The sequence below is a fragment of the Azolla caroliniana genome, unplaced genomic scaffold (assembly GCF_043228905.1).
Source record: "Azolla caroliniana isolate FFs.n. ecotype wild unplaced genomic scaffold, voAzoCaro1.0.p SCAF_1, whole genome shotgun sequence".
In the NCBI taxonomy this organism is placed as follows: Eukaryota; Viridiplantae; Streptophyta; class Polypodiopsida; order Salviniales; family Salviniaceae; genus Azolla; species Azolla caroliniana.
In genome coordinates, this window is record NW_028230436.1 from 1,203,087 (window position 1) to 1,223,059 (window position 19,973).

General features: G+C 37.9%; 1 protein-coding gene, 1 long non-coding RNA gene and 1 pseudogene across 2 annotated transcripts; 1 reads left to right on the top strand and 2 right to left on the bottom strand.

Moving 5' to 3' along the window:
• Positions 1–3,917: 3,917 nt before the first annotated feature.
• On the bottom strand, positions 3,918–5,459 carry LOC147868157 (uncharacterized). Its single transcript, XR_015529407.1, has 2 exons — positions 5,314–5,459; positions 3,918–4,395 (listed from the first exon to the last, which is right to left on the bottom strand). It is a non-coding gene; the product is annotated as an uncharacterized LOC147868157 (long non-coding RNA).
• Positions 5,460–10,726: 5,267 nt separating this feature from the next.
• LOC147868158 (chaperone protein dnaJ A7A, chloroplastic-like) lies at positions 10,727–15,836 on the bottom strand. Its single transcript, XM_087315975.1, has 7 exons — positions 15,697–15,836; positions 12,742–12,868; positions 12,529–12,586; positions 12,396–12,438; positions 12,106–12,154; positions 11,930–12,013; positions 10,727–11,737 (listed from the first exon to the last, which is right to left on the bottom strand). The coding sequence occupies exons 1-7, from the start codon at positions 15,774–15,776 to the stop codon at positions 10,886–10,888; spliced, it is 1,293 nt and encodes a 430-aa protein (XP_087172101.1). The 5' UTR covers positions 15,777–15,836; the 3' UTR covers positions 10,727–10,885.
• Positions 15,837–17,582: 1,746 nt separating this feature from the next.
• Positions 17,583–19,232, top strand: LOC147868159 (putative polyol transporter 1 pseudogene; annotated as a pseudogene).
• The last annotated feature ends 741 nt before the right edge of the window (positions 19,233–19,973 follow it).

A 19,973-nucleotide genomic window follows, 5' to 3' on the forward strand; every position in this document is an offset into this window, starting at 1 on the left:
TGAAACACTTGAAAGAGAAATCATATGGTCAATTCACCTCCTTTTTCTTGATTATATATGTTTTGTCAGCTATTATTTTATTTCTAATTCATTGATTTTTATACCATTTCGTTACCTTGTACTTTCTTTAGGGGATGAATTCATGGTGTTTCTTGAGAAATGGAGCAATAAAAAACATGTATGTTTTTTGAAGTGTTTCGAAATATATACATATCTTAATTTTTCTTGAGAAAAGAGCCTTGTTTGGTCATATTCTTTAGAGTTGTCTTTCTTGAGTACATATAGGGGCAAAACATTTGTCTGAGTATAGTGGAATGTGCCATGTTGAGAGGAGCAAGTTGAAATTGTATCAACAGTGGTATACTCTCAAAGAGTGTTAATGCATTAATGTCCCTGTTGACAGAAATCCTAGCCCAAGTCTCAAACATAGGAATATGGTTCTAATTTCACTACTCACTCCCTCTGATGGATCGGTCATTAATTGATCATAAAAACAGACAAAATTATAACATTGGAGTAAAGATCATATATGTTGTATTGGTCGTCAAGAATGGGCATTGTGAACATTTCAATGGGGCGTAATCACCATTTCTGGTTTTCTCATGCTATATCCATCATCTTCCATCCAATGCATTTTTAACATTTTGCTTCAAAATGGTTTTTGCTTATAGGATGCCAAAACAATCAAAGAGTATGTATAAGAGTAATGTGTCTTTTTAGTCTATCAAAAACTTTATTAACAATGGATGGTTGGTGACATGTGCCAATCAGCTAGGTCCATGGCAATGGCAATTCATGAGAAGCTTTTGTTGCATGTTGTGTCAATACAGTTATAGTACGTTAAAGATTCCCTAGGTTTTCTTAAACATTACACTAGAATAGCTGTATTTCAGAAATATCAATATTTTATAATATACATAATTTTCAAATACCATGAAAGGTAGCTAAAGTTCAGTGTGTGCACTATCTCAATTGAAGTTTTATTGAAAGCACCAAACAGGAATAGCTATAGTAATATTCAATATAATTTTGATTATCTGCTTTTCTATTGATGATCAAAGATGAGAGTAATAAAGAAAATGGGCTCGCTAATCCAGATAATGAAACATGAATATAATACTAATAAGACACTTTTAGACTTGAACCCAAAAGGGCTTTGAAACGAAAATTTAATATTATGCATTGAGTTATTATTACAAGCCCTTAAAACCACTTTGATGGACTTATTTTACATGATATAAAATGGGGTATTCCACATTGAAAAATATTTATAAGATGTTGTATCAAAACAAGCAAAATATCTAAGCTTACATATATGTGCATATAATTTTTTGTGTATAACAAAGTCAATTCAGTGCATTCACTGAAGTTTTCAAATACTTATTATGAATAAAGGAAAGGTTCATATTTCTATTATTTTGTATTTACTTGTATTTGAACGTGCAACTTTTTGTTGATCAATCACAATCATTAACCAATACACAAAAGTTCTCTTTATCAAAGTTATCTTTGATAGATATGCATGTGACCCTCAACATATAGACACAAAAGAACAATTGAGTTATTTTAGGTTATTGTCACATGATTCCTTTTTTACACAATTTTAGGCTCAAGATAAGCCCTCAAGTTTTATACTAGAATTTATGATAAGCTATATGTATAACCAAACATTAAACAGATAAGTATATAAATGAAAACCCTCATCAACTTTGTAAGAGCATTTTGAACATTGCCATCTACCTTAATAGCAAATGATGGATCAAATTGGGTCTTAAATCTGGATTCGCAAACGTTGAATTCCTTTTGGAGGATTTGGATTATGGAAAGGAGACCAACATCTAGATTAACTTGGGATCCTGGAGAACTGTATTGGAAGGTGTGGATTCAAGATCAAATAAAACATGTGCCTTTTTTTAAATATATTTGTGAAGGTTGGTAGGAAAATATTAGGTGCAAGATCTCAACATCTCAAACAATTTTGGAAATGGTTGTCGGGCATAAAAATTATTTGTGTTGGTTGTTGGTTCATAGAGCTATTCCAATTAATGGTTAGCGAAAGAGGAATGTAGACAACATGTGCTCTTTTTGTACGGATCAAGTAGAGACTACTAACAATTGTTTGTAGAGTTGGGATTTTGTGATGGAAATATGGAAAAGAACCATAACATTGTTATTGCCAATATATCCTCGACCAATGTATACATGGGGAGCGGTATTATGGGTGACGGTACAAGATAAACCAATGGTATATGAACAAGAGGATGTTGAAGATGTTATTGCTATGAGACATGATTTGATGCAAAAAACATTGATACTTTTGAATCCACAAATAAAGATTAATACACCTAAAATATGGCAATTGGTAAGTAGTATCACAATTTGGTATATCTGGAAGGCTCGATGTTTGAAGGTAATTCAAAATGCAACTGAAAGACCTGCCCAAATAATTTCTAGGATTGTGCATAATCACAAAGGTTCTTTGGATAACATAAAAGCTGATATGCACATGTGGAGCTCAAATGATTGGAGTTTCATGCCACTTGAGACAGAGCCATATTTTATAGACAGATTTCTGATGAGGTGGAGTGGTTCTACTCTACACCAAAGTATTTATTTAGGTTGACAGTTAGAATTTTGAAAAGGGGCTCATTACCGAAAGGTACATCTTATATGTATAGCCTTAGGGCGTTTCTTAATATTGATGTAGTATCGTTTTTTTTGGAAAAAAAATCACTTACATCTACCTTCCATGACAAGGTATTCTAATGAACTAGACATTTGTGAACATGATAAAGTAGCAATGACTCCTTTATTTTCCCCCATGGTGGCATTGTTCAGTAAGGTTTTTGGAGAGCACGTGTACCACTTGTTTATTAGAGAGGTGGATGATTTTGTACAGGATTTATAATCACTTGTTAGCTTCTCTGCATTTGCAGAGTTCAAGGAATTTTTATCTCTATGGGATGCACATTGATATATAGCTTCTAGGGGATTTATCTCTCTTAGTTCAAGGCATTTTTCCAACAAATGGAACAATATGTCAAAAAAGAACTTGGAGTGGATGATAAATACATGAGGCCATTCAATCGATTACCAACATTGTTATTTTTAGGCCATTTGTTAGAGTTGGGGAAGGAACTTCATAAAGTCATAATAGTCGGTTAGTAAAGTATTTGGATATTGTAATGAGTTCATGTAAAGATGCTAAATTTAATTTTTAACAACTAGTTTACATCACTAGTGATTTTGGTTAATAAACCCCTAGGGATGTCCTCTGTTAACCTAAGAAGATGTTGAAATTACGTGTGCACAAAAACAATGGCTATTCTGGAATTACTTTGCACTAACAAGATTTGCCCTCCTCACTTCTTCCAAATGAAATATTTTATTTTTATCCACCAACTAAAATAGTCTTATCTTAAACCAATGGTATATGAACAAGAGGAGGTTGCATATGCTATTATGATGAGACATGGTTTGATGGAAAAAAATTTGACCCCTCTGAATCCACAAATACAAACTGATAAACCTCAAATATGGCAATTGGTAAGTAGTATTACAATTTGGTATATTTGGAAGGCTCGATGTTTGAAGGTATTTCCAAATGTGACAGAAAGACCTACCCAAATAATTCTGGGAATTCGAATAGAGATTGTGCATAATCTCAGAGAGATTTTGGATAGTATAAAAGACGCATCAAGCGGAGCTTAGGCGTGTGGAGTTTCATGCCATTTGGGACATAGGTATATTTTATAGATGGCGTTTTGATAAGGTGGAGTGGTTCTACTCAACACCAATGTGTTTATTTAAGCCGATGGTTAGAATTTAGAAAAACATAGGGGATCGGTGGTATATCTTGTATGTTTAGCCTTATGGCGTTTTCTAATACTAATGTAGTATCTTTTTTTGGAAAAAAAAGGCTTATCTTATATAACATTTATTTAGACAAAACTAAATGTTGTAGTGATTAGTGCGGTTCATGAAAGTAGTCCAATGATGATGCTCATGTAAAATCTTTGTGAATAGGAAAGGGTAAAACCATGGATTGTCTACACATATGTAGTTTTATGGAAAACCATATGGAAAGTTTATTAAAGAAAGGAGTCATATAAGGGTACAAGAGAGTGGGTTTTTTTGCAACATGAAAATAGCTCATTCATCTTCGTCATCTCCTCTAGCATGAGATACTTCTTGCACATCATCATCGACATCAACAACATCATCATCATCATTGTCTTCGTCATCATCATCAAGTTCACGATGTTGTTCCTCGTGACCAGTCTCCACATGCGGAGCTTCCTCTTGCTCTTTGAGCTCTTTTTCCTCATCACCTTCATGTACATCCCCTATAGTTTCCTTCGGTACTTCCTCCACAATTTCCTCTGGAATGTCTTCCTAAAAAAGTTTACTTGTACACAGTTAATAATTAGCTGAAAGTTGTGTCCAACATTTTAGACTCCAAAAAAAGAACTATATATGCTTGATCAAAATTGTGGCTCCTAATAACATTGAAAATTAAGATTCACTACATAAAAAAAAGCAACATTGATCATCACATTAGATCAATATTGTGCATTAATATATCTCATAATCCTAATTAGGCTAACAACTACTGAATTGACCTTCATTGATAGTGAAATCTTGATTGCTATGTCTCTCATTACTAAATGGAATTACAAGAACGTCGATTCTTGAGAATAACAAAAGTGCTTTACTAATGTACTAATAAAACATATTGGAACACAACAAAAGGGTGGTGAAATACCTAGTTACATATTGTCATCCCTATACTAGTAAAAATGAAGATGACTAATTACCCTCCTCTATACTCATCACCATGATCTTGAAATTGGGAATGGTTAATGGAAATGTGTAGGTAGACCAAACCACATCTGCACACTTTTCCCAAGTAAGAATCACCTTGAAACTTTGATGTGGAGTAATATTCAAGGTCTTATATCCTAGGCTCTAACACAACTTTAGTCTTTAAGACTAATGAACGACACTCATCATCATTGACATATATATAATTTTTATCTAGGTATAGGAGAGACCTTAAAAACAAATACACGAGCCTTAGGATGACAATAATGCATCACCACCATCTCATTAAGATTGGTTATCCCTTGTCTAGTTGGTTTTCTAAACCTATATTTTATACTTAAGTTATCTTAATGTTCCATTCTCGAATTTGTTGTTTCTAGTGATTGAAATTAGACAAAAGAAAATTACCTTAGAATTAATAAAAGTTCATAATCAAATCAATCAAGTGTTTACTCACGACACTACTTGGATTAGCATGAATATTAATACCTTTTCATGGGTTGACATTGCTCTTACTTATTAGCTTCCCCTCTTGCAATAATTAAGGATAGCTTACACCATGTGAAATATGTGCCTTATATATAGGTCTTCCAGGTAGTCCATCAATAATTCAAAACCCTATAGTGTATGATAAAAACTACTACTTTTGTGGCCTTTTGATTTCCTTATTCTTGGTTAAGACTCTCCACTAACTTTGTTAAGCCCGATTCAATGATTTTATCACCTTCGCATTGTCCTTTTTGTTCCATAGACAACACAAAACAAGAATAACCATAATGAAGCATCTTTCTTTGCAAAGAAGTGGGATGATATTATTCTCATTTGTGCCTTTCTTACATGTTCTGTACATAAATTGCTTCGACATAAATCACACTTCAATTTCATTGTATGCTAAAGCTCACATGTTGTGGTCAAGCAACATGGAAGTTATTATTAAATATCTAATTGGTAAGGATTTCAATGATGAAAACAATAAACAAATAAATATTGATGACAGATCGATTTGAAATAACTAAATGAAGAGTTGTTGTTTTGTTACATTGTGCATAAAATGGAAAGGCACATAGTTTAAACATTGCATCGTAAAATATTCATTCGCTTACTATGGAACATGTAGTCAATCATTTCTCATTTTGGTTACTATCTTAATTACATTTAACTTTTTGCACCTCATAAAGCTAATACATGGATTCGCAACAACACTGTCACTCATAAAACTTCTCAATCCCGAGTCATATCTCATTGGCAAGCCAACATCACTTCAAATGGATTTCTACTGCATAACTTAAAACATTGCAACATCTATATTAGATTCATTAAAACCTAAGAAGGAAATTCATTTTTTTTTAATAATATATCTTGTAGGTTTTAGGAGCCTTTGCCAAATGTCAATAGCTAAGGTAGGTCCATTTTCATGTAGAGATGGGCATTGCAATTCATCTTGTAGATTCCAAAATGTATTTGAGTGATCATTATGAAATATAGTGTCGTCACACATTGTAGATTGACATTCACATATCAACTAGCGTATGATGTAGAAAGCATATTGGCATTTAACATTATTACGTTACATTTTGTTTAACTTCGTAAGAAGACCTAGCAAGAAATAAAGCATCAATGTGATATCCATCAATCTTGGATCATGAAGAGGCTATTGAGTCTCAAAGCCATTTGACGAGGTAAGGAAAACATGATCGAGTTGTGACCCAAGGATGGCACTAGGGAACCTACCATTTTAGTTCCCATTCATGATTGCCAAGTGCAACAAACTACCCCTTTGACCCCCAAATGGAAAAAAGGAAGTGATTAAATTGAAGCACAGACTCATCCAAACCCTAACCCTGACCAATGTAGACGTACACCCAATAACCGGTCTTTACAATTTGTATCGAGTAAGACAAGACCATACCAAGGTCCAAATCAATGTCCTGGCAAATTGCATTGAGCATGGCGGACGCAAACCAATGCCGACAATTTGTTTCAAGCAAGAGACAAAGCTTGAATAGATCGAATAACACCTCGAATCGACAGCGTGTCTTGAGCAAGACGAAACCTTGACCCCGAACCAAATAAGACCCCGAAGCGAGAGACGTAGGCAAGTGACTAATTCACTTGCGCACTCACTTACGGGATGGCCACGTTTAACATGTCTATGTACATACATACATTACATATGCACATACATTATTCCATACATACATATATGATATGTACATACATTACATACATACATACGTTAATTGAATGCTAAAACCCTCGCAGAGTTTCCCCGACTCTGTTACCAGGCACGGCCATGGCGAAGCTACTGCTCTCGTTGTCATCCAGAGGCAAATCCTTCTCCATGCAGATGTCTTGGAGTGGCGCTTTAGGTTTCCAAAGAGCGTCTTTCCGGCCGGAGAAAACCCTCCCTTTTCATACCTCTGTTTCTTCTCTGCAAGCACGCCAGCGGCAGCGCAATCCTCCTCCTCCTCCTCCTCCTCCTCCTGCCGATTCTTCTTCTTCATCATCATCATCATCATCAGATAGTGATCCTGATTATGATGCGGATTTCTTTGACGACAGTGACGATATCCCGATACCAATCTTCACAAGTAGTGACGATGACACCGAGGAAATTAAAAGAACAAGAACAAGTAAAAAGAAGTAGATTTTCTACACCCTTTGACTCTCTCTCTCTCTCTCTCTCTCTCTCTCTCTCTCTCTCTCTCTCTCTCTCGTTGTGTCTCTGTGTCTATGTCGGATGTATACTGGTTCAAGTCTCATTTTGGCCAAAAAAGAGAAGAAGAAGAAGAAGACATATGCAATTATATATTGGCGTATGTGAAAACGAAGTCTTTTACACAATTGTATCCCATATATTTAATGAAGATTTTTGTTGTTTTCTTGAATGCTGGTTATTCTAGACAAGTAATTGCATATGCGCATACACATGCACATGTATATACACGTACACATACACATACACATACATGTGCTTACAGGTTAGATTCATTCATGCATTATTCTAGACCAAAGCAATAAACCCAAAATGCAGAATAAGCTTGTGAAATCTTGACGTTATTGGCAGAGAACATGTAGCCCCACAAAGGGAAACTTAAAGCCTCACCTGCAGCAAGCTGGTATTTTACAGCTGGTAGATTAGGTTGATATCTCCAACATTGTAGATTATTGGCCAATCTCGTGTCAACATTGGTCGTGCAATGACCTTCACCACCCTCTTGACAAGGGGATAGAATATGAGAATGAAGAAGAGATTTCCAAGGAACTTCTTTATAGTCATTTGGGATGCATTACATTGATTGACCCATCATGTACTTGTTCCTTACATGCTAAACCATTTTTATTTTTTTTTCTGAGAATATATCCTCCATTGGTATTAGAATTGCAATGGCCAGAGGCCTTATACAAAATAGTCCAATATTACATATGACCGTAGTCAATCTTTGTAGGTAAATAAAGTAAGAAACAGACGTAGGCAATCTTTAGACACAAAGAAAATACAATGAAGCCATATCCGTCTCCAAGTCAACAAGATGACTAGTCCAACCTCCAGACAAAAACAAGCAAAGGAGTCTCAATATACATGAAGCATTGAACCAAATCAAGGTCATCAGCCTCAATGCCTCTTTTTACCTTACCTTGCAGTTAAAATCCAACTTCATGAAAGAGCATAGTTACATGCTAAACCATTCACACGTATATGTTATGCTTTTGACATACTCTGTCATATCTCGCTTGCTTATTTGGCACACACTCCTAACACATAGCACACGGTCACTGCATTGGAAATAAAGGAGTACGTGTATCCCATTTCTCTTCTATTTTAGGTTTCAATTGTGATGTGTGACTTTTATGACTCTCCTATTGGTTGGGTTCTTGTCCCAATATTATATTTAGTTGTATTTCAGTGTAATGCAACCTATGTACAAGCCTGTCTTGTGAAGTCTTGCTAGGCGTAAGAGGTGGAAATCCTACATTTAATAGATAATAAGAGGAGAGGAACACGGATAGAAAACGAAAGACCAATAACCATGGATGTGCCTATATCAAATCAACAAAAGGGACAAGTGCCAAGGTCTAATGTAGGGCTTGTTGCATCTTGATCAATCTGGGGGTCACCAATTGCAAAGGTCAAGAAGAGACCCAAGTTTAGTTAAGGAAGTTGTGGGGAAGACAATTAAGCACAGTAGGAAAGAACTTAGTGAATGACCTGCTATTCTCTTCTATTTTCATTTGGAATCCAGACATTTTTACAACTCTTTCCTCCATCCCATGAGTCTTCCAATTATCTTATGATAAACATCATTTATTGATGTTTTGGCAAGACTGCCATTCCCAACAAATATCCCATCAAGCTTTTCTGATCCTAAATCCAAATCTGGGATCAAACCTTGTAATATCAAGAAACCTTGTAACTTATCCCACATATATCTATAACCTCTTGGAATACCAAATGTTGGTTGTGAACTTTAATTGTTTTTGTGTGACTAGTATGACATATTGTACAATAATCAATCCTAATTGAACCATTCGATAAAATTGAAAATGAAGAGCTTCCTTCCCATCCCCTCCATTTGTGAAGAATTAACACACTCTATTCGTAGAAGTACCAATAGTCTCTCCCTCTCTCTCGGATTGTGTGCAGAAGATTCACAATAAATTGTGTCTGATTTGTTATTGCTCTTGACATTCTTAATAGTTGAATCAAGTTTTTTTAATGCGAATTAAATTTAAAAGGTTTTAATAGTTATGTTGCCTTTGGGAGAATAATTGGCTTAATTTACTAATTTGTTAAAAATATCAAGAGTGAAACCATCCACTGATGTTTTATGAGATAAAACCTAGTGAACCTTACAGGGACACTTGGGACATGACTCATGAAGATTATAATGCAGCTGAAACTTTTCCCTAAATCACTTCATTTGATGACTTTCAACCATGTTTATCATCGAGAATTTGCTCAATGAAGTCAAATTGATCTATAAAGGATGTGCTGCATATCCTACCGCCAACATATTGAAACGTATAGTAAACTCTTCTAAGGAATTGTTAGTCTTGCTTTGCTTTAATTGGAAGTGAGGAACTGAAGATTTTATTGTGGGGATTACTAATATGGCCAGAGCATAACTATAGACAGAAACTTTTCATAAAACTAATCAACTCTTAAAGGCATTTTAATTTAACCCCAAGGTTAACCATTGAAACATATAGAAAATGTGAATTATAGATGAATTAAAAAAAAGCCGCCTTGCTCTGCTTAATTTGGAGAGGAACTTCAATATTTTCTTTGTGTTGATTATTGATACAGCAAGATCATGGCTAGTGGCAGACGAGAAAAGTCATAAGTATAATTTACTTATTATCTAAACTTTTCAAAAATCTAACTAAATCTGAAAAATAATTGGCTGTCTCCGTAGTGGTTGACATTTAACTCACAACTTAACCATTTCCTGTTCTTCAATTGTAACTCTTAACGTCCTTTTGTTAGTCCATTTCGTTCACTCTTCATTAACAATAAAACCCAAGTTTAAAGATTTGTTAACACATTTTGTTCTGTCCACATTCCTTTACTTGAAAGACATCAAAATAACTTCTTTTATGTTATTCCATTTAGTTCACTCGTAACTAGCAATGCTCCCCAATAGTTGCAAAAAACTTTTGAAGGATATTGAGAAAACATGCCTCATATCATTTTGCAACTATTGGGGAGCATTTGATTTAACAATCGTAAGTTTAAGCGCTTTGAACAACTTGCAAAATAGACTATTCTAATACCCGATACCTACGCCCAAGCTAAAAATTTCATGTTGAATTTGGTAACACAAAAGATGTGCCATTTTCCCTAAAATGCAAGAAGAGACAGGGTACAAAATAATTTACATGTCAAACATTGGAGACCATGTACAAAGTCTTTTTGAGGGTTTTCATTTAATTTATATATAGAGAATAATCATCACAAGTACTTTCTAGAAAGATGAGAACCAAGCTCAAGGATGCTTCCTTTTTTTGTCTTTCTTGGACAAACTATACAAAGTTGTGATGATATGAGGACAGATTCATGCTATCTGGAGCCAGCAGGTTTGGCTTTACTCAAATCATTTAGTTCTTCAATTAACCTTCTCTCTTCAGCACTAACCCTTTTTGGAATTTCAACTTCCACCTTCACCAACTGATCCCCTCTTATGTTTGTCTTTCCAAGATAAGGCACACCTCGTTTTGCCATCACTAAAGTTGTCCCAGGTTGAGTACCTGATGGAATCTTCAAGTCAACAGCACCATCCACTGTCATAACCTTCACACTAGTTCCCAAAATGGCATCAATGTAGGAGACCTTGCAAGTAACTAAGATGTTATTTCCATCTCTCTTTAACTCTGGGTCTGGACGAACACTTACAAACACATAAAGGTCGCCCGGGGGGCCTCCGCGCTTCCCAGCATTACCTTCTGACCTAACTCTAAGCTTGCTTCCAGTATCAACTCCGGCAGGGACCTTGAGGCTTATTTTCTTAGTCTTTCTAACTCGTCCATCTCCACTACAAGTATTGCATGGTGTGGAAGTCTCCCCAGTTCCTCCACAGGCTGAGCAAGTCGATATTTGTCGGATTTGACCTAATGGTGTGTTTGCGATCATTGTCACTTGTCCCCGGCCACCACATGTAGTGCAAGTAACTGGTGATGTGCCTGGCTTCACACCAGATCCATCACATGTTGCACATACTTCGAGCCGCCTCACTTCAATGTCCTTCTCGGTGCCAAACACTGCATCTTTGAAGTTGAGCAGTAAATCATATCTTTCATCATCGCCTTGAATCGGTCTATTGCGAGCCCCTTTGCCAGCCATACCACCCATACCACCCATGCCTCCCATCCCACCAAAGAATGTTTCAAACAAATCGAATGGATTTGAATAACCCTAGCATCATCATCAACAGCAACAGCAACATCCACATCCACATCAATATCAGTGTCAGTGCCAACAACTTCAACATCAACATCAAAATTAGCATCCACATCAATATCAATGCCAACGTCAATGTGGTTAACTTTAGAATCAAATATATCAAAACAACAAAATTAGGCCAAGAAAATGGCATATAAGCTTTACCGATGGGCCACCAGCACCAGCTCCTTTCAAACCAGCTTCACCGAATTTATCATATATCGATCTCTTTTCATCATCCGACAATACCTATTACATCCATTTCTTCTTTTTAAGATAAAAAAGAAAAAAAATTTATCAATCCCTCCAAACGATCACAAGAACACAGCATGTAATGGTACCTCATAAGCATTGCTTATTTCTTTGAATTTTGCCTCAGCCCCTTGCTCTCTACCAAAACCAAGAAAAGGTAATCTGAGCATTTTAAGTGGCATATAATGTATTTATAAACCCATGAGTTCTAACTAAAAGAAGGCAGAAGGGTATGATTTAAAGTGTGTAAACGTACATAGATTCAAAAGAGGAGAATGGGGAACATTTTGCTCATGAAAACCCTCTCATAAAATCAAAAGACATGTCTGTTACAGAATAAAACATTCCATTGAAATCAAAATATTGATCGTAGACTCACTTATTGACATCAGGATGATATTGTCTTGCCAATTTCCGATATGCTGAAGATCAAATCAACAAAATCAAATCACATCTTTTAACAGACCAAATAGAACATAAAAACGAAATATATTTCACAAAGAAAAACCAACCGCTCTTGATATCAGATTTGTCAGCACTTTTAGAGACCCCGAGGATGCTGTAATAATCCTAGGAAGAAAGAAAACAAAACAAAACACATTCTATTTTTTGTGAGTGTCCAAGACAAAAAAGCAAAAGGTAAGGGTGACTTTTCTCTCTGAGTGCAAAAGCAATTGATCCATGTAAAAATAAGAAGAAAGGAACAAACTCTCGATTAAACATACAGAATCTGCTTGGATGAAGAGTCTGGCACGCCGATTCCTCGACCTTTGTTTTGCACAGATTGAGAATCGCAATGGAGTCGAAGCAAAAAAACCACCGAATGACAAATTGTGACTGTCATCATTTGTCCTGCTTATGAGAAATCCAAGAATTATACCATTATCTATTTCTTCTGATACACAACAAAGAACCTTGCCAACCTTCATGAAAGTCTCACTTAAACGACTCATTCGCTAGTCAAAATGTGCAAAATAAAAGATGGTGTGTTTCAAAAGTATTGGCTCAGATAATCTTTATTGAAAACATGTCTTATTTCCAACCGATTTGGATAGCCTTATTTAAAAGATACGACATCAAATTAATCTTGATTTAAGAACATTAAAGTCAAGTCCACCGCGGAGACATTCATAAACAGCTCTACCATAATTCTTAGCAGATAAGCCCAATTTTGGCTTTATCATGCATCCTAGTAGAGGACGAAGGTGAATTCGTCAAGGTCGATCAGCCTTTGACTAATAATCCTAATGTGGGTGGTTTCGGTCAGGGGGAAGTGGAAATCGTACTCCAAGACCCATTACGTATTCAAGGTCTTCTAGTCTTTTTTGCATCAGTTGCTCTGGCACAGGTTTTTCTCATCCCTTCTAATCTTAACTTTACGCTGAGGACTCTTTCCGCCGCCATGGCTTGAGACCAGGAGAATCTCTATCCCAACCAGTGAGATGTTGCACATCGGAAATTAAGGCATAGCTCGTCACCAAAGTATAAATTCCCTATTTGTGGGTTATGATAAAATGTTAATAAACAAAGTAAAATATAATCGTAGAGTGGATACCCAAAATTAGTATTAAGTATTAGATAAAAACGTACTTAGAAGTGGGTAGGGGCTTGTTGGTGGATCAACTTGTTAAGTGGAAGGGTCAACATAACATGTTTCATTTCGTTTCACTGAAAATGGGTTTCAGAGTTTCATGTTTCATGTTTCAAGTTTCTGTGGTCGAAGAAAGAAGAAATGCCCAAAGCTCTGTCTTTATAAAATCATCAATGCATGCACAAATACCTACATACATGTATATGTGCATGTATGTATGCATGAGTGGGACTATAGGTTATGTAGATATCCAAACAATTCAAGGACGAAACCCATCCATATGCAAATGTGGCACATGTCTCGCGTTATCATCGATTCCTAATTATGGTTAACTCAATTTCAAATAGTGTCAAGACCGTAGCATTGAGTAACTTTCTTCATTTCCTTCACGGATAAAAATTTAAATCACTTTCTGGCATTCCCTTATTTCTAGCTGAATTGCTTTTTAATTGTGTTGAAAATATGTCTTCCAAGGTTTCAATCATGCTGCATATAATAAGAATCATGCTACGCCTAAGACTATATACTTTGTGGTGCAGCTTGAAGGTACAGCTAAAAATATGCAGCCCACCATGCATAAATAGGGAGAAAGTGTTAAAGAAACTATCAAGAAATTTAACTGGAAATGAAGTTGGAGACAGTGAATAAAAGCCAGAGTACAGAGCAAATGGAGGTCATAAGAAACAAGGAGGTCCACAGAGTTGTCAGCAGTCTCGTGTTCCATCTCGGCAAGAGGATTAAGTTCAAGGCCAGAGTGGGGTCTATCATATGAATCAGCATGGTTTGTGGTGGCACTGGTTCACAGAGTTGTCAGCAGTCTCGTGTTCCATCTCGACAAGATGATTAAGTTCAAGGCCCGAGTGGGGTCTATCATATGAATCAGCATGTTTTGTGGTGGCACTAGTCCAATAACCCAGCTTATGTGACATCCTCTCTGTAATATATTGTTTTTAGTGTTATAATTATGTTATTCACTTTGCATAACTTCCGTAACTCTCACTAATTGCATTCTTTTCTCTTAGTCATTGTCAACAAAGAATTGTTTCTTGAAAAAAGTGCTATCTGTTAACGTTCCTCGTTAACAACAATGAATTAGGTATGTCTTGCAAATTGGTAAATGTATGCAATGCAAAAGAGAATATCAGATTGGCATTGAAGGAATTTTGACTGAAAAAATAGCATACAGTATAACTTATACACACCTTAACTACACAAACTAACAGGACTATGCCTCTACTAATACAAGAGGAAAGACAACATGTACATCTCAACATATATATTATGAGCACACACATATAACATTGAAGAGTTATTGACCCATTATATTTGTGGGTGGCCACGTGGACAGACAAAGTCTGGATAGCTATGAGCTGGACATAAACCTAGGGTTTTTCATGCTTAAAAAAGGTCTGCCTGCCCTTATATGAATTACTTTCTTCTCCTTTGTTCCCTCAATGATTAAAACATCCAATCTCTCCATAGAATCACAAGCCACCTCTTATCTTCATCGTGCCCAAAACACATACAATGGATAATGTCATCAATTTTTTCTTGAACCAAAAGTCATTAATTCTGACAATAAATGAATTCCATCTCTTCACAAAAGTCACAAACAAACCTTTTATTGCAATAAAATGTATTCAATCTCTCCAAAGAAACACAAATATACAGCTCATCTTTATCAAACTCAGATATGCATACATTCAGACAAGGGATTATTTCATTAATTTCTTTTCAGTGCTCTGTTGAACCCAAAAGGTCTTCCATCCCAACAATAAATGCATCCAATATCTTAGAAGGATCACCTCTTGTCTTCATTCATATACGGGAAAAAAATGTATTCAATCTCTAAGCTCTGCGATCCCAAGGACACGTGCATTCAATCTCGTCAAAGACCCACAAAAAATCACGTCTTGTCTTCATTCATAAACAACAAGCATTAAAACTCTCCGAGGAATAATAACAAATCCAAGTCTTATCTTCGTCATGGTTACACGATATAGACAAATGGATCGACCTAAAGAAGAAGAAGAATAGGAAGACATGAGGCTAACCTAGAAAACAAAAAAAAAAAAAACAGGGTACTTACCTTCTGTGTAGTACAGAATTGGATGTAGAAGAACAGGAGATTTGTTGATGATTTAGGGGTTGAGATGTTGTAAGAGCCATGGATGGATGCAAGAAGAAAAGAAAGGTTGTATAGCCCTGAGGGCAAGCAAGATGGGTTAAAGAGGGCCAAAAAAAAGGACACTATTCAGGAACATATAAACCAACCATTTGGCCTCTCTAAGACTTGGGAGGGGGTCTCCGTTTGTGGTGGTAGATGATAAGGGTTCCCTGGCCCATATCTTTTTACTCGCGCTTGCTTGTTGGTTTATTATTTACACTCTCGCGTTCATGTGCTTTCTGCACATCCCAATGTCACACATACATGACTGAATGTAGGTTTCATCCTTCAATGGTTCCACCTCATTCATCCATTCTTCATTCTTTCCTTTTGTAAATCATTCGTGGCTTCGAGAACTTCTACTATATTGTCAGCCTCACCTGCCTGGCATATGTTAACTATGCAATATCGAAGTAGATGAAAAAATCGTGAAGAATAGCACTTCATTGATGCTTCCACATCCTTGAAAACAATACTTCAGCCTTGGGAGAAAAAGGTACAAATTTCCATGGAACCTTATGGGTTTGTCGAGTCTTCGATGTTTATGTCTTGCTTCAATTGCATGCCCTCGATTCGAGTGTTCTTCATAATTCATGATATCATATCACTGAGATGCGTATGATTTCATTTTCTTACTAATCGTAATTACCTTACCCTTGTTAGATTGCTAATCCTAAGCCTTGGGTTCGAGGCTCGATTATCACACTTCTCTATTACACCATACATACATGTTCTCTCCCTCTCTCTTTCACGCGCCCACACACAAACAAACAATTGTGTCATCATTGCCAATCACAGAGTCCCTAGATGTTAAGTCATTTATGTCAGAAACGAATGCTAGTTAGGGCTTGTTTAACACGAATACGAGAGTACACATTGCGAAGATATGACACCATTACTCATGTGTTTGGACACTCACGATTGGGTGTGAGCATGGAAGAGTTATATTATATGTAGATATGGTTGGTAAATTAAATAGTCTCATATGGTCTTTTACATATGTTTGTTGACCATACATCCTTGTGAGATTGAGATATTGGTAGGGAGGATATAGCATTGCGTAGAAGCTCTTGGCCATGGCGCAAAGTGAGAACACGGCAAAGCAACAAAACATACAACAGAGAAAAATATGATTTCAAACGCGTGATGAAACTATGGTTAGTTAGTGAGGAACTTTATGCACATGAGGTAAAAAGTCAACCGATATGGATAAACAGCTTCCCAAAAAAACACGCCGCTATTTATAGGTAGCACCAAAAAGGAAGACATATTTGGGACATAAAAAAAAGCATCCGACATTCTTTTGCTTTTTCTCTTTTTGTTTTGCCGTGTTTTAACTATTTCTAGGTAATACAAATATATACTGTATGTATTAACTTATTTAGTATGTAAACAAATTAAAATTCTGTCTTTTCGTGCCTGTAGTCTGGAGTAAATAAATAAAAAATGTCAAAAAATAAGATAAAGTAGCAATACATGAATTAAAAAAAACCGAGTAAGATAAAAAAAAAAATTTTAAAAATTAGAAATGAAACAAAAGATTTAAAAACCGTGACAACCCATTTTTATATTTATTTTTATATTTGCAGTCTTGCGTTTCGCTTTTCGCTTTTTGGTGGGCGTTTTGGGTATATATATGTATGTATGTATGTATGTATGTATATGGGTAGAGAGAGTTACATACATATGTCCGTATTTTTTAACATATGTACATACATACATACAGACTGATACACATACATACGTAGAGCAGCCAGGCGAGGCGGGTTTTAGAAAGAAAGACAGAAAAGAGAAGGATGGAAACAGCTATGGAGGAGGAGGAGGAGGAGGCGATGAAGGTGAGGCGCGAGGGGAAGCAGCAGAAGAAGGAGAAGGAGAAGGAGAAGGAGAAGGAGGAGAAGGTGGTGGGGAGCAGGTATGTCCTGCTGTGCACCATCCTGGCAACAGTGAGCTCGGTGCTGTTGGGCTACGACATCGGCATCATGAGTGGTGCCCTCCTCTTCGTCAGCAAGGAGCTAAGCCTCTCCTTAATCCAGCAGGAGATCATCGTGGGTTCCCTGAATCTGGTGTCCATATTGGGGGCGGCGTGCGCGGGGCGGCTGGCGGACGCGATCGGGCGGCGGCACACCATGCTGATGGCGTCCGCCATCTTCTTCGCAGGCGCCGTGGTGCTGGCGTCGGCGCGCTCCTTCGCCACGCTCCTGGCGGGCCGCCTCGTGGAGGGCGTCGGCGTCGGCTTCGCCATGATGATCGCCCCCGTCTACTCCTCGGAGCTCGCCCCCGCCCGCGTCCGCGGCTGCCTCGTCTCCCTCACCGAGGTCTTCATCAACGCCGGCATCTTGCTGGGCTACCTCGTCAGCTTCGCCCTGGAGTCCCTCCCGCCGCACCTCAACTGGCGCCTCATGCTCGGCTTCGGCGCCATCCCCGCCGTCGTGCTCGCCCTGGGCGTCGGCGTCATGCCCGAGTCCCCCCGCTGGCTCGTCACCCAGCGCCGCGCCAAAGAAGCCCGCAAGGTCCTCTTGGCCTCCTCCGCCGGGGACGAAGCCGAGGCCGACCGCCGCCTGTCCGACATCATGCGCGCCGTCGTCGGCTTCAACGACTACGACGCCGCGCTCGGGGACCACGCCAAGAAGAAGCAGCAAGGACACGGCGTCTGGCGCGAGCTCCTCTTCTTCCAAGCATCGCCCTTCGTCCGACGAATGCTCCTCTGCTCCCTCTGCATACACTTCTTCCAGCAGGCCAGCGGCATCGACGCCGCCGTTTACTACAGCCCCGTTGTCTTCGGGGAGGCCGGCATCACCAGCAAGATCGGTCGCCTCGGGGCCACCGTCGGAGTCGGCTTCACCAAGCTCCTCTTCATCTTCGTCGCCACCGCGTTGCTCGACAAGGTCGGCAGGAGACCCCTCCTCGCAATGTCGGCATGCGGCGTCGTGTTCTGTCTCTTTGCGCTCGCAATCTCCTTCATAATGCTCGGGATCAATACCGCTCAGGGAGACACTCTCATATCCGCCAAAACGATGCCACATGCGGGCTCATCGTCGAGATTCGGGGCCGGGATCACGATCTTCTTCATATGTGCATATGTCGGGAGCTTTTCTATAGGAATGGGGCCGATACCATGGGTGTTTGTCTCCGAAACGTTTCCAGTTAGGCTAAGAGCTCAAGCCATGGGTATGTGTGTGTTTTTGAATAGACTTATTAGTGGCATCGTCTCTCTCACGTTTTTAAGCATCTCCAAGGCCATCACACCTGCGGGTATCTTCTTCTTGTATGGGGGTATAGTAGTGGTTGCCATCGTTTTCATCATGTGTATCATGCCTGAGACCAAGGGTAAGAGCTTAGAAGAACTCAGTGCCTTGTTTGAAGAACCAACCAATGAATTACATAATAATATTGACAACGATAATGTTCCTTCTCGTCCACATGGTGGTCGTAGTAATTGTATTTGTTTTCCTTAAAAGCCTCTATGGACAAGCAAATACACGTAGAGTTATTCTTAACACTTACAAAATGCATACATATCATGGTGTCCCTTTCACAATATTTTCCTTCCTTTTCACAGCTATTTCTTAACAATAACACACATCCATATAATTTATCCTTCCCAACTTTGAGACCATGTAATATATTCTTGTATTCATTTTAAAAGTTCACTATATAATAAGAAAGTGTTAATGTTTTATTCTAAAAAAAACTCCCAAATTTCTTGTTCCATATGAGCTTGTTTCTTTGCAAAACCCCCCAACATCTTTGGTTATGAAGTATATCAAAGTGGCATGATATAATCTCCCATAACATGTCTATGATGAGTTTTTTTATCACGACTATAGGACGTGTGCATTATGGCAAAATATCAAAAATCAAGTTACAACCTAATGCATATGAGTTGGTATTGAATAGGAACCGGCAACGGCTCGACTCAAGCCTAAACCATTTTGCTAAACCGGTTAAAACGACTTAGTAGGTCGGCTCGGCTTGAGCCTTGCCAAACCGGCTCAAACTGGTTAAGTCGTTTATGTGATTTAATTAGGTTAAATACGGGCAGAGGGGTCGTGAGATGTGGATAAACGAGCAACATAGGTAGACCATAGAAGGGAGGGGGGATCCTCATAAGAGTATCTTCATCATTGCTAGAGAGTGAAGGCTCTTGGCCGTGACTATGTGTTTTCCTTCGTCATCATCACTCAGTGTTTGTGAGG